The 14,052-nt window shown below is 32.5% G+C and overlaps 1 protein-coding gene and 1 non-coding gene across 2 annotated transcripts in view; one reads left to right on the top strand and one right to left on the bottom strand.

The window, feature by feature from the left end:
• Positions 1–5,753: 5,753 nt before the first annotated feature.
• On the bottom strand, positions 5,754–5,856 carry LOC131181827 (U6 spliceosomal RNA). The gene has a single exon (XR_009150303.1). It is a non-coding gene; the product is annotated as a U6 spliceosomal RNA (small nuclear RNA).
• A 4,674-nt stretch (positions 5,857–10,530) lies between these two features.
• Positions 10,531–14,052, top strand: part of LOC110640126 (beta-hexosaminidase 3) — a 26,173-nt gene continuing 22,651 nt past the window's right edge. The window contains exons 1-5 of the mRNA XM_021791315.2: positions 10,531–11,018; positions 11,442–11,516; positions 12,697–12,732; positions 12,833–12,944; positions 13,314–13,384. Coding sequence (XP_021647007.2) covers positions 10,683–11,018; positions 11,442–11,516; positions 12,697–12,732; positions 12,833–12,944; positions 13,314–13,384 — 630 coding nt within the window. The 5' untranslated portion in view covers positions 10,531–10,682. The remainder of the gene's footprint in view (positions 11,019–11,441; positions 11,517–12,696; positions 12,733–12,832; positions 12,945–13,313; positions 13,385–14,052) is intronic.

Genomic DNA, 14,052 nt, shown 5'->3' with positions numbered 1-14,052 from the left:
AAAGAAATTTAATGAAAAAGTCTTTATTTTTCCACAATGGCTTTGGATGGGTAAACTATGCATGAGAATCTACACAAGACCGAAGGAGTAGATCTCTACATTGTTCAAAATCAAGAGGAGCTTTTGATAAAGAGAACATTTATGGGACTGTGGTAAAGGGCTTGAAATTCCTTTTAAACTTTAATATTGTAGGAAGGATTTGTACCTTTTGAGCTTATTAATAAACAATCAGCAAATCTTTATTTGGAAGATCTGTCCCAATAACTCTTGTCCATGTTATACAATCTGGAAAAAACTGTATTCCTATAGCCCGTTTTGTGATCAGACTCGTCTTTAATATATTTCCATCTGCTGCTCAAAAATATTATGAGTGGAAAACCCATGCCTCATCAGGGAGAATTGCAGGACTCATCATTCTTTTATGTGCACCACTATCAAGAAAAACTAATAGCATGAATAGGTCTGTTATATTTGGATTGTAGTACATGAATATGTACCAGAGGAATAGGAATAAAGGGCTGAGCCGAATAGCAAGGCTATAAGGTATTAATGGCAGCATAATAAGAGTCAGAATCTATTGTTTCCAAAAATTCTTCACTTTCTGAGGATACTGCTTCTTGAGCAAAAACTATTTCTCCATCAGCTTTTTCTTGTTCACAGAACAAAGACTCAACATCAGCATCTTCTAGATTCAGATGAGTACTTTGATGGATTTATTGAATAAGCTTGGCTACCTTCTAAGAATTTTGTGGACAGTTTTTTGCAAAATGTCCCTTTTTCTCACTGATATAACATTTGTCAGATTTATTGTTTTTGCTGCGAGCTGATTTTTTCTTGAAGAGCCGAAACGATCTGTTCTTCATTTTGCCTTTGTATTCTCCAGAGCGAAACTTGAAGTATTTTTAATGATGAGACTTCTTTTTTGTTTTACAAGTACAGTTCTTTTCTTTGCATTTGATTGAGAGATGAGACTTTTTGCAAACCTGTTGGAGAGACTTGTTATTTACTTCCCGGTGGTAGCTAAGATCGATCTCTGCAATTCAGGTTAAAGTTGTTTTGGCAGGGAGGCTATATAAGTATGGCGCAGGTTTTGTCCTATAGATGGAATGGATAACTTCTCAGGAGGTCACCCATCCTAGGATTTCTTTCAAGTGAGCACGCTTAACCCTGGAGTTCTTCTAACTCTCCAAGCCATTCCACCAAAAGGTGCCTTTAGTTATTAGTTTCCTCATTTTATATATCATTACTTTCCACTCCCATTCTGATGTGGGACGTGTTTCCCATCTTTCAGGGAGCTTTTCGCCGCGTCCAACAGAATCACTGGGGCACTGCCTTAAGGCCTTGTGGCCCACTAGCTTTCGCCATAAGTGTCCTCACCTATCACACCATACTGAGGGAGCTTTCGGTTTTGATACTAATTGTAACGTTCAGGCTCTAACCACTAGAAGAATTGTTCGCTTTGGCCATAAGCCTCACGGTTTTGTCCCATAGGTGGAATAGAGAACTTTTTAGGAGGTCACCGATCATAAGATTGCTCTCAAGCGAGCACACTTAACTCTAGAGTTCTTGTCACGCCTTACCCCTCTGTAAGGCATAAATGATCCCGTAGAATACTTAATGAACTACCGAACTTCACCTACCGATAACTCATTAAGTACCCTACAAGGGATTTTAAAACAATTTTCTTACATTTTGGAAGTGGTGAGCATTTTGATAAGAATTTAAAATCATTTATTCAAGTTTAAATACTAATAAAAATTTTTGTCCATTTTAATTTTGCCGCAAATTTTATAAAAATTTTGACAGAGTTCCCTCTGTATTTTGAGAAACCAGTTCTTCAAAGACCTGTAAAAAGCACTTCCAAAAATATTTCACAACTCCCAACCTCCAATAAATCTTAATCAACATAATTCAACTCACTTCAAGGTAATTTCACAATCCAAATCAAAATTCATTATCTCAAAATATTTAATATCTCCAATCACAAAGCATAAAGTAAGAAATTCATAAGTACAAATATTAATTTATAGAAGAAAATCCAAAAAAATAATATTATTACAATTTATTTACAACTGCTCAACTACATTGATACATACAATATTTTTTTTTATTTACATCAAGATTATCTATAACGATATAAAATAATACCCGTACAAAATGGTCAGAGTAGTCCTCGATTTAACAGCAGCTCACTCTGCTGCTTTCTCCTTGCTCTTATCTGCGACAGCAAAATAAGCTATCGCTGAGTATAAAAATACTCAGTGGTGCACAATAAAAATCTAAAATACAACAAATAAATCATTCATTGCCAAACACAATTTAAATATTTCTCAGTCACATTTTGCAAATATCAAAGTCCATAATCACACCATTTTGTCAAATAATCCATTAAACACAGTTTAGTCAAACAATTTCATAAACACAGTGTTGCCAGAGTCATACACAACTTAAATCATGACACAAAATTTCCGATCAATGCCGTGTTGTACACCACGACAAAGCAATCTACAACCCCATTAATCGAAATCAATGAGGGAGGTGGCTAGCTAGCTAATGAGTACTCATCCGATCTACAACCTCAACTGGCAAGCCAGAGAGGGAGGAAAATAAACGATCTTAACCCCATAAATGGAGGAGAAAATGTGATACTGTCATGCTAAGTGTGAATCTAAAATCAATTTAAAATAATTATTTTCAATAATTTACGAGAGATCCCAAACAATTTTCAAAGTCATTTTTGTAGTCACAAAGTGGCAACACAATTCATAAATAACACAGCGATTTCATAAAGTATAGCAATTCAAATTTTCAATTGGAAAACAATTACATAAATTTATTGTGCACAAATCTGATTTGAGTCGCCTCGAGGCCTTGACTCAGTCTTTAAGGGCTTCCAAGTCTTTTTCAGCTGAAACACACAATTTCACAGTGTTTCAGTACCATAACTTAGCATAAATCTAAAAATAAATTTCACTTCATTTTAACTAGCTCTATTGCGTTAAATTCGACGTTCTCGAAGTTTTTGTGTTTCGGGTTACTATTCACTGCACTATTCAAGTTAAATTGTTGACTTTTTAAGGCTTAATAGGTATGGGAACTCCAACTTCACCCACATATCACATTTTGGTCATTAAACTTGTTGATTTTGGTCATTTTCTCAAAGCTTAGGTCATTTTGGCAAAATTGCCAATTTTCGGTTTTGGTGCCTCGAAGTTGCACTGTTCCATTGGTCAATCTACTGTTGGAATTTGGAAAAACTTCCTTCATAGAAAATGTTCCTTATTGTCTTAAGTGTATTCTCATTTTTGGATCACCCCAATCGGAGTTTTGTAGCTCAAGTTATGGCTAAAATACAATTCTTGCTCACGCATAATCGCTCATGCTGAGATTTTGGTTCTGGCAGATTTTTGGTCCAAATTTGTTCAGTAATTTGATCAAGTTAAGTTCATAATTTGATCTAACTTTCTTCATATGAAATGTTCTACTATGTCTTAGATTTCCATTGGTTTAAGAATCGCCTAAATCGGAGTTTTCTAGAGAGAGTTATAGCCATTAGAACTTTACTGCTCAAAGGCAATTCTGTAGAATTGCAGGTACAGTAACTCCACTTTGATCAATAATTTGACTAGGTTAATGGCATATTTTGGGATGGTGTTCTTCATGAAAGTTTTAGGTCTATATCTCATCTAATTGCTGGTCAAATTTCAGGTCAATTTGACCTTCCTAGCTCGAGTTATGACCAAATGAACAGTTATTCATTTGGTTAGTTTGGTGCAGTGGCAGCCTGCTCTCATTTCACTTTGGTCAATTGGTTCACCAAGTTTTAGTCAGTTTTTTTGCCATGGTTCCTTAATGAAAATTGTGTTATTTTATGTCTATTTTCATCTCCAATTGGTGGCATATCAATTGGGCTTGTAAAATTCCCGTTTTGGTCCTTCAAAGTAGGTTTGGTCATGCTGCATTTACCTCCGAATTTAACTTAATTTCCTATCATTCCCACACAACTTATTTGGTCATAATTGACCATTATTTCACTTCACAATAGGTCAAACATGCCATTTATGCATTTCTCCAAATTTTGGTTCACAAACCCTAACCTTCAAACCCTAACTCCTCCATCTCATGCATTTAATCACAAGTAGTGCACTTAGTCTTAACCATTCAACTAATCAAAGTTTTTAAACTCATTCTAATGCATCAAACCATTCAATTTCATACTCCCCTCAAGCTGGCCAAAAATTCAGTTTGTCCTTCCCCCATATTTGTTTCATTTAATCAAGTTCCATGCTCATTTTCACAACTAATTATGCATTTAAATGAATAAAAAAGGGGTTAACATACTAACCTCAACTTAAATCTTCAAAACCCTATCTTTTGCTTCTTTTTTTCTTCTTGTAATCTCCTTCTTAAGTAGTAATAACAAGCTTTAGTAGAGTTTTTATAGGATTTATGAAGGTTGAGTAAGGAAAAATTAAGCTTAGTGTAAGCTTAATGGAAGAAAATTCCATGGAGGATATGTGGTGATGGTGAGGCGGCAACCAAGGGAGGAGAAGAAGAGATTTTCTATTTTTCTTTTCTTTTGTTTGCTTTTATTTATTTTGCTATGGAAGACCATTAAAAATCTAATTTAATAAATAATTTAATTAATTTGTTTATGACATCATGCATGATGTCATCACCTTTGACTTTTCCATCTTCTTTTTTTTTCTATTTATTTTTTTCTATTAGTTCTTTAATTTAATTCTCGATTTCGAAATTTTCTTTTCTCCGATTTTATTTGTGATTAGGTCGAGTCGACTCTCGGTCAATTGACCAAATTGCCCTTCGCCGGTTCATCGGTTTGCAAATAATTCTATATTTCTTCCGCTCACGACCTAATTATTTGGTAACTTAGCTTCTTTTCGTGATTTTCTCTTTTTCACTGTGTTCATAAGGGTCCTAAGGACCACAGCGTCACTTTTTACGGTTCAAAATTTGAGTTTAAAACGACTTTGCAGTCGTTCCCGAGGAGGTTACCCATCGCTGTGACTCTCGGCTCGTTTAAGTTCTTATGTTCTGTTTTTCTTATTTATAATTAACTAATTGAACCTTACTAATTATTTGTATTTATGGTTTCTCTAATTGACTTAAGTGTGGTTCTAATCCCCTTAATTGTCCGGATCGACATCGGTCACCGGAACAGTGAAATATACCAGGCTATACCAATAGGGGTGTTACAGTTCTTCCAACTCTTCAGGCCATTCTACCAAAAATGCGCCTCTAGTGATTAATTCTCCCATTTTATATATCATTATTTTCCAGTCCCATTCCGATGTGGGACGTGTTTTTCACCTTTTGGAGAGCTTTTCGCTGCGTCCAACGGAATCACTAGGGCACTGCCTTAGGGCCTTGTGGCCCACCAACTTTTGCCACAAGTGTCCTCACTTGTTGCACCGTACAGAGGGAGCTTTTGACTCTGATACCAAATTATAATGGTCAGGCTCCAACCATTAGAGGAATTGTCCGCTTTGGCTATAAGCCTCACGGTTTTGTCCAATAGGTGGAATGGAGAACTTCCCAGGAGGTCGCCCATCCTAGAATTTCTCTCAAGCAAGCACGTTTAACCCAGGAGTTCTTCCAACTCTCCAGGCCATTCCACCAAAAGGCACCTCTAGTGATTAGTTCCTCCATTTTATATATCATTACTTTCCACTCCCATTCCGATGTGGGACGTGTTTCCCATCTTTCAGAGAGCTTTTCGCCATGTCCAACGGAATCATTAGGAAACTACCTTAGGGCCTTGTGGCCATCCTTGCGCAGGGGCCATGCTAATCTTCTCTGTATCGTTTCAATTTTATCGGATGTCCCCGTAGTGCCCTAGTGATTCCGTTGGACGCGGCGAAAAGCTCCCTGAAAGATGGGAAACACATCCCACATCGGAATGAGAGTGGAAAGTAATGATATATAAAATGGGAGAACTAATAACTATAGGCGCCTTTTGGTGGAATGGCCTGGAGAGTTAGAAGAACTTCAGGGTTAAGCGTGCTCGCTTGAGAGAAATCCTAGGATGGATGACCTCTTGGAAAATTCTCCATTTCACCTATGGGACAAAACTGTGAGGCTTACGGTCAAAGCGGATAATTCCTCTAGTGGTTGAAGTCTGACCATTACTGCCCCAGTGATTCCGTTGGACGCGACAAAAAGCTCCCTGTAAGATGGGAAATACGTCTCACATCGGAATGGGAGTGAAAAGTAATAATATATAAAATGGGGAACTAATCACTACTTTTGGTGAAATGGCCTGGAGAGTTGGAAGAACTCCAGAGTTAAACGTGCCCGCTTGAGAGAAATCCTAGGATGGGTGACCTCCTGGAAAGTTCTCCATTCCACCTATTGGATAAAACCGTGAGGCTTATGGCCAAGGCGGACAATTTCTCTAGTAGTTGGAGCCTGACCGTTACAATCGCTGTCTCAAAAAATAATACTTCATCTCAAAGAATTCTTGTCTTACTTCTTTGTTATAAAGAGTAACATCATCAATGAACTCTTGATAAAGGACATTTATTGCTCCCAATATGGAAAGTTGATAAAACTGAAGTAAATTGTAGTCTCTCAGGGTGGAAAACCATTATTGTAAAAAACTATCCAAATATGACAGATCTATATTTGTCATTGATTTTCTTGATACTGGTGCACATAAAAGTATGATGAACCCTACAATTCTCCCTGATGAAGCATGGGTTTCCTACTCATAATATTTTCGAGCAATAGATGGAAAGGTCGAGAGGTGATTCCTGAGACAGGATCAATACCATGTCAGAGAGAAGGAAAATTGTCATCATAAAATTCTTAGGAAAACATCATACACGGAGCTATAAGGGGTAGCATGGGATTCCTTTTATGGCAATTTCTTGAATGGTTTTCTCCAATATCATCTTCGAGACGTGATCTCCGAAAACTTATTGAACTTAATAAAGTATGGAAAATGGCTCTGCACGTGCAAAGAAGATTTGCTTTTTGTTCATCCCACACTGTCATCGTAAAAAAATTGTTGAATATAACCTGTTGTAGCTTACATGTATCCAGAACACAAAAGACACTTGGGTTACATGTTTATGTCTTGGTGGTGCATTTCATATATATATATATATATTTAAGAGTGAATGACTGGTTTGCACTGAATACCCATTTTAAATTAGCCAAGTTTTTGATTTGTCGATTACTCAACCGGTTACATGAGTTTATTATGATTCGATGAAAACATGGTTTTAGAGCTAAATTAGATTAGATCAAATTTCGATTATTAATTAAACTAATTTGATTGGTCAATCCGATCTGATTTTCACAATCATGCTGTACGTACAATGGGTTGTATTTTAAAATTTTCCCTTCCATAGAGGGCGCATATTATGTACATACATACATATATTTGAAAAATTATACGTGAAGGATGTATGAGTAGTGGGTGCTTCAATTCTACCATATCACGTTAATGAAGAATGAATTATGTGTTGGAAATTGAAATTATGGGATTTGGGGTTAATAAAATGTTATTAAAAAAAAAAAAAAAAAAAAAAAATATATATATATATATATATATATATATATATATATTCTAATGATTCAAATATATTCACCTACATAAAGTGCATTTATTATTAAAATTATATTACATTCATTTATTTTTATTTATTATATTTAAATTTTCATAATAATTAAAAAATATTGACTAATTTTATTTTTATAAAAATATATTAATAATTAATTAAATTATTATTTATTTACATAATTATTTACTATATTTAATAGAGATAAAAGATAAAAATAAATTAATTTTCCTTAATTTTTTAAATATAATAAATAATTTTAGATAAAAAAATATATTAAATAAATATTAATAAATACATATTTACATTCATTAAAAAAATTTTTCTTATTAATTAAATTTAATTTATTAAAAGTACTTTAAAACCATTCATTTTAAACATATGAAATTCATATGATAGATTACTTTTAAAATTTATCTAATAAAAAATTTAATTATAATACATCAAAATTTATTAAAAAATATCAGATTATAAATAGGAAAATATATATATATATGCGCGCGGGGGCAGTCAACTGTTAATCCGATATCCCTTCTTGTTGACAAAATTAGGTATTCCTGTGAGCCACTACTCCATCGGCATCGCATTCATTTTTATTATTATTTTTTTGGATAGCATCATTTACAATGCATTTTTTTTTTCTTTAAAATACAATTATCTTTGATTGTTATGCAATGAATCATTTTCCTTTAAGATTATTGGTATACTCTTTTTATAAATATTTTACAATAATGCTACACGGATCCTGATTAAGAGAAATATATTAATATTTTCCATTTTTAATTATTTTTACTAATATTTAATAATTAAATACTATAATATAATATTATTTAATGTAAAAGGAGTGATATTTTCTATTAATTATAGAGTATCATTGATTATAGAGTAACATTATTGTTTTCAATGCAATTCATTTTTAAGTTTGATTGTCAGGATAGAACTTGTTTAATAAAAATCAAATCAGTTGAATTTAAATCGAACCAATTCTTTATTTTTTTTTTTAAAAAAAATTAGTAGAGGAAAATTAAACCCTGAGCCTCTAAATGTATATTAAAAAATCTTTTATCATCTAAACTACATCAAATCTCTACTATATTTCTTTTAATATATATATATATATATATATATATATATATATATATATATATATATATATATATATGACTATATAAAATATATTAAAATTAATTATTTTATTAATTTATTATATATTTACTTCATAAATATATAAATTTTTATATTTGTTGTGCCCCAAATTTTTAATATATTAGAATCTATCTCAGTTAAAATTTTAGAATGTTTTTAAAAGGTATTATATATTAAAGTTTAATTAAATTTATTTTTATAATTATTTGCACAGTATGTATAAAATATTTTAAACATCTTTCATTGATCACTCCTTATAAAATTATTAGTATTTATATTAATTATGAAATATATAATAATTTAATGTGTTATGTATATTTTAATTGCATATAATTATTACATAATAAAATGTGCTAGATGTTTTATTAATTGCTCCTTATAATTTAGTTAGTAATTTAATCAATTATGAACATATTATAATTAAATGTGTTATGCATATATTAGTTTCATAAAATTAGTACATAATACTATAGTATATGCTACATTTTGCATTAATAACGCATATTCAACTAGAGTATGTACTTATGTTACATGATAATTGCATATATAATTGATCATATTAATCTATTAGAGATTAAATAATATTTGAATTCAACCATATAATTATTTAGTTGCTTCATATCTAATAAATTTTAAATTAATTTATTTTATTTGAATTTGATTTAATTGTTCACACACTGCGATTTAGTTCAGTTTTAATTTTAAATGAAATTAGATTTTTAGTTTGGTTTGATTGGAAAGAATAATAAATTAATATTATATTTATAATTGATTTTGCTCACAATGTCATTTGATTGGTAATTAGTAATTAAAAATTCGATTTATTGTTAAAAAAATAAATTAAATTCTTTTATACTTTATATTTTTAAAACTTTTAATATATTAAAAATTCATGAAAATTTTAACTATTTGAAATGTTATTATTTAAAAAAAAAATTGGCATGATATTATAAATAATAATCCGTAAATATTTTAGAATTTTTATAATTAAAATAAATAAAATCTAACTTAAAAATAAACTTTAATTATTGTAAATATGTGTTTAATATGCTTAATCGTTAATGGTGGCTAAAATATTATGACTCTAAATTCTTTTAGTTTAAAAGATTTTGATATTATATATAAAATAAAAAAAATTATTAAACTAAACACAATTCAGCCAACGCTTTTTCATCAATATAATTAAAGCAACGTATTCCATATTTTTAGCATTTAATTATTGTAAACTTCACATTTCAGGAAACTAATTTTATTAAGGTTATCATTACCATTTTTTTTATAGCAATTGATTTGAATTGTGACTAAAATTTCATGATTTTTAATATTATTGAGTTAAAAATTAAATTATTTAATTTCTTAATGAAATTATCAGAAATAAAAAAAAAAAATAAAATACTTAGAGATGTACCAAAAATTAGCACACAATAAATTCTCAGTAAAGATGAGATCAGATAACACATTCACAGGCTGGCTCGCAGCCGGTGGATCACCAATCTTACACTTGCTACCTACATTTATAATAACCTCCAGGATTTGACACTAATAGAAAAAGAGCCTCGCTTGAAATTGCAAGACAGCCTGGACAAAAGGAAACCTTTTTTGCTTTTTTGAATTGCATCTGAGTCATCTCTCTCAGGACAAAGCAAACAAATATTTATTATTATCTTTTTTTTTTTTTTTTAAAAGGACAAGCCTTCATTCCAAGACAATTACTACTAACTCAAAGCGAAAAAAAGGCACATTATTTGCCATATTTCGTCATCACCGCTACTAAACATATTAGACTATATGCTACCCGCCAAAATCCACTTGTCCTCTACTGTATCCGCTCCAGATCCCCTTCTTTCAAGAGCTTCCCTTCACTCATTTTATATACAAGTAATCATTTGTTGTCTTTGAACAGCTGCTCTGCATTCTGTTCAACAGAAAAAGAGAGAGCCACAGAGAGAGATGGGCCTGCAATTGCTGAGAGTGTGGCTGTTGCTATTTTTGTTTGGACTAGTTGCTATTGTTGGGGGCGGAGGAGTGAATGTGGGTGACTTCAATATATGGCCAATGCCCAAATCGGTCACTAATGGGCACAGAAAACTGTACATGGCTCTGGATTTTCAGCTTATCACTGAGGGTACCAACTACAGCGATGCTTCTGGGATTTTAAAGGAAGCCTTCACCACAATGGTTGATGTAGTCCAAATGGACTATGCTCTTGATGCCAATTTCTCCGCTCTCCATCCATCTGTCGTCCTCAAAGGACTTCAAGTCCTTATTTCCTCTCCAAATGATCAGGTTTTCATAGATATTTGATATTCTTTAAGTAAAATAATCCGAACATTTTATTTTATTTTCTTGTTCATTTATTGCAAAAGAAGAGGATTTATTAATAGGCCTGCAATTACATTTTTTTTCTCATTTACTACGTTATTCTTTAATTTTTTTTGTTGCTCATGTAATAGCACTTCTTTTTCTTCTTTCAAACTGCAATAAAGAATAATGTGGAATTTGTATAGAAATTCTGGTTTTCACGAGTCATCTCTTACCATATTCGAGGACCTTGTGTATTTAGTGATATCCTTTATATGTATTTGTTGCTGGAAAACAAATTACAACTTTATAACACGTGTGAGGTAAAGGAAAATACAATTTAATATTATGCTATACTAGACAAATGTAAAAACACCTTGCGCTGAAATTTCTTCTGCTGCTTTACAGTTACAATACGGTATTGATGAGTCCTACAAATTATTAGTTCCTTCACCTTACAAGCCAGATTTTGCACATCTTGAGGTGGGTGCAACTGTTCCTTTTTCTACTTGGATTTTTGGTTGAAATATATTGTATTGTTTAGCCACTTTAAACCTGCTCAACACAAGAATTAGGTTGATGTCTCAGACTTAGGTTGATGTTCAGAAAGTAGCCATCTGGGAATCTCTTTTGCAATCTATTTCACTGTTTCTCGACTTTAAACCTTCTAAACTTTATAATTAAGTAGCTGTCCCCGGATGCATGTTCAGACTGTGTGATTTAGAAACTAGAGTCGGATGTTGTTTGATATTTCCCAATATAGTTTACAGAAACTGGCTAGCTTCACATATTTACACTTATTACATTGATTGTGTAGTCAGGATACTGTTAGTGGAGGCAGTCTGCAGACTCTTCACCTTTTGGACAATAAGAATTACACCCCAAAGGATGACTTGAGATACTATTCTAAGATTACTGAATGCATTATATTCACTATCTCAAGAATTACTATAATACATGTTTCCTAATAGAATTCTGTGTCCAGCAAAAGTAAATTCAGATAGTGCATATAGTGGAGCTAATTTTTGTATTAACAATTCTGCAGAATCAAATTTCCATGGCAAATCCACGCTTGATTTTGTCTTTTTGATCTTTACAAACAACTACACTTAACCATTTTTCAACAAATTCAATGCACTTTAGAGCCTTCTTTTTTATATTTTCAATGAAATCTCTATGTAGTTTTTTTATGAAAACATTATCCTCATTCTGTATTTCACGCAAGAGTATTCCATCAGATTACCTTTGGGTAGCCCTAAAAGTAGATAACTTGTCCAGTTGTCCTTGGCATGTCTCTATCATGAGTAAATGTTTTCCTCTCTCTCTCTCTCTCTCTCTCTCTCTGGCTGATTGAATTTACCAGTGGACCATTGTTTTAGCTTCTGACAATATGCTTCCATTGTGTTACCATACATGGATCATTCCGAGATCTTTATCGGGAAATTTAACTGGGAAGCCCTTCTTATTATCAATATCTACTGCAACAATAAACAACAATGACATTGGTGTTTGTTATAAATGTCTTAAATGCATTTTATGTGAACTTGCTGGGGTAGCACTGTAGCAGATTGCAAAATCATTATGGAGTTTTGTCTACATTAGTAACTTCTGATTCATGTGCAACTCTTTCATCAACTCAGATATTATATTTGAAACATTGCAGGCACAAACAGTTTATGGGGCTTTGCATGGGCTTCAGGTTAAGTGTGATTCTTTAAGACAAGAATCTATTGTTGTTTTTTATATTAATACCAAATTCAAGACCGTCAATCCATCTGAATAGACATAGAATATTGCAGACATTCAGCCAATTATGCCATTTTAACTCTGCAACCAGCAGGATTGAAGTTCTTATGGTCCCATGGACTATCATTGATCAGCCAAGATTCTCTTACCGGGGGCTCTTGATTGGTGAGTAGTTTCTATGTATATGTGCGTATGAGTGTCTGTTCCTCTTTATGAGGAATTTGAAGTGATTGCTTGTCTATTTCTTCTGAATCGCATACAATTTTTGAGATGTAGAAGTTTTATCTAAGTCATGTTTACTTGGCTGACAGACTTAGATTATTTACTAGTTAATTGTTCAGTTAGGCGGGGGTTTACCTGATGTTCTATCATTGTCCCACAGAGGGGTTATAAGCTCACCTCCAGTGAATATGGTTTGGAGGGTTATCCCAGCCTCTTGACAGGATGGTCTGCTATGGTTTATAAATCTTGGACCCAATCTGGTTTTTGCCAGTGTGAATGTGCTTGTCTAACTTATAAAGGAAATTTGTGCAGATACTTCACGACACTATCAGCCATTGCCAATGATTAAGAAAGTGATTGATTCTATGGTCTATGCAAAACTGGTATGTGATGCATAATTTACTAAGAAGGCAAAAGAATTTTCTTAAAGATTGTGTGATAGCAAGCTTTATTTGTACTTCTATTTGCTTTGAAATAACCAGTGATAATCTGTTATAAGCATTACATGTTTTCCTAATAGCCTTCACTACAAAACATAATACAGCTTCATTTTTTAGGCCTTTCCTTTTACATATTTAGTACAGCGTGTAACAGCCCAAGCCCAACTGACTGAAGTAACTTGAGGAATGAGTCTTAAATACTTGGCTCGAAATCACCAACCCAGATAAGTAGTTAGGGGTGTAAATGAACCAAGCTGCTTGTGAGCTACTCGATGTTCAGCTCTGTAGAAAGAGATGATTCTCATTGATATCAATTAATCTGTACATGGGTATATATATACAATTGATTCCTATAATTGTGTTTTACTAATTAGGAAGAAATCCTAAATAAGAAATCCTAAATAGGAATACAGAATACAAAATATACAGAGAAATAATATAGTGATTGACTTTCCATAACATAGTGATTGACTTTCCATAACACTCCCCCTCAAGTTGGAGCATAGATGTTAATCATGCCCAACTTGTTACAAATGTAGTCAATCCTAGCTCCATTCAGAGCTTTTGTGAAAATATCTCCTAATCGCTCTCCGCTTTGATGTGTCCTGTTG

The sequence above is a fragment of the Hevea brasiliensis genome, chromosome 7, assembly GCF_030052815.1.
Source record: "Hevea brasiliensis isolate MT/VB/25A 57/8 chromosome 7, ASM3005281v1, whole genome shotgun sequence".
Taxonomy (NCBI): domain Eukaryota; kingdom Viridiplantae; phylum Streptophyta; class Magnoliopsida; order Malpighiales; family Euphorbiaceae; genus Hevea; species Hevea brasiliensis.
The sequence above is the reverse complement of the archived record's forward strand: the minus strand, read 5'-3'. Positions and strand labels throughout refer to the sequence as shown.